The following is an 854-nucleotide window of genomic DNA, read 5'->3' on the forward strand; positions in this document are numbered from 1 at the left end:
ATGTAAATATTAGAAGTAAGAATTCTCTGTGAAAATGTGTTAAAAATAGGAAAGTGCACACTCACACACACACACACACACATGCATGCACACGCATGCACACACACACATACACATCCCATCAGAAATGTTTATAAAACACCTGTCCCTCTCTGTGACCTTGGACAAATTATTTACAGTTGTAACTTTTAAATGGTAGTGTCTAAGTTTGGGCCCCAGTCACATGCTGGCTTCATTTGTAGAGGTGAGGTGAATATAAATATGTCGAGGGCAGCCTGACAAGAGTGGAGTATAGGCTGGAGAATTTACTAAGTTCTGAACTGTTTATAAATGCTCTCAGCTACTGACCTGTGCCTCTCTTGGCCCAGCAGCTTCCACTAATATAACCATTGTATTCTTTGGCCCCTGTGGTTCATTTACTGATTTTCAGTGCAGAAAAGTGCTTTCTTTTTCTCCTCTGTGTTTTTTTCTCGTCCTTTTCTCTTTAGTGCTGTTGCAGTTTTCCCAATATGCTGCAGGACCTGCAGGGACCTCTGAAAGAAAGGTGGCAGCTGTGGGATCCTCAGTGCTGTTGCCTGCACCTGACAACATAAAGGACATAAGATTTATTCATTGGGAATATACAAATGGCAGCATGTCACTCTGCATTGTGCAATACTCTGAGGGGTCACTGGGTCCCACTGTCTATGAACCCTATAGAGGCAGAGTCAATTTCCATCCATCCAATGGCTCTCTTTTGGTAAAATATGTGCAAGAAACAGACAGTGGGATCTATGAGGCAACTGTCAATCTGACAGAAATGGAAACCAGGAAAACCCTTCTAGAGGTTCTCAGTAAGTAAGGCACCTAGCAGG

The 854-nt window shown here is 42.7% G+C and overlaps 1 protein-coding gene across 1 annotated transcript in view; it reads left to right on the forward strand.

Moving 5' to 3' along the window:
* The first annotated feature begins 663 nt into the window (after window positions 1-663).
* The window catches only part of LOC112550015, a 12,477-nt gene continuing 12,286 nt past the window's right edge, over window positions 664-854 (forward strand). The window contains exon 1 of the mRNA XM_025202181.1: window positions 664-833. Within this exon, the coding sequence (XP_025057966.1) occupies window positions 800-833 (34 nt within the window). The 5' untranslated portion in view covers window positions 664-799. The remainder of the gene's footprint in view (window positions 834-854) is intronic.

The sequence above is a fragment of the Alligator sinensis genome, unplaced genomic scaffold (assembly GCF_000455745.1).
Source record: "Alligator sinensis unplaced genomic scaffold, ASM45574v1 scaffold77_2, whole genome shotgun sequence".
In the NCBI taxonomy this organism is placed as follows: Eukaryota; Metazoa; Chordata; order Crocodylia; family Alligatoridae; genus Alligator; species Alligator sinensis.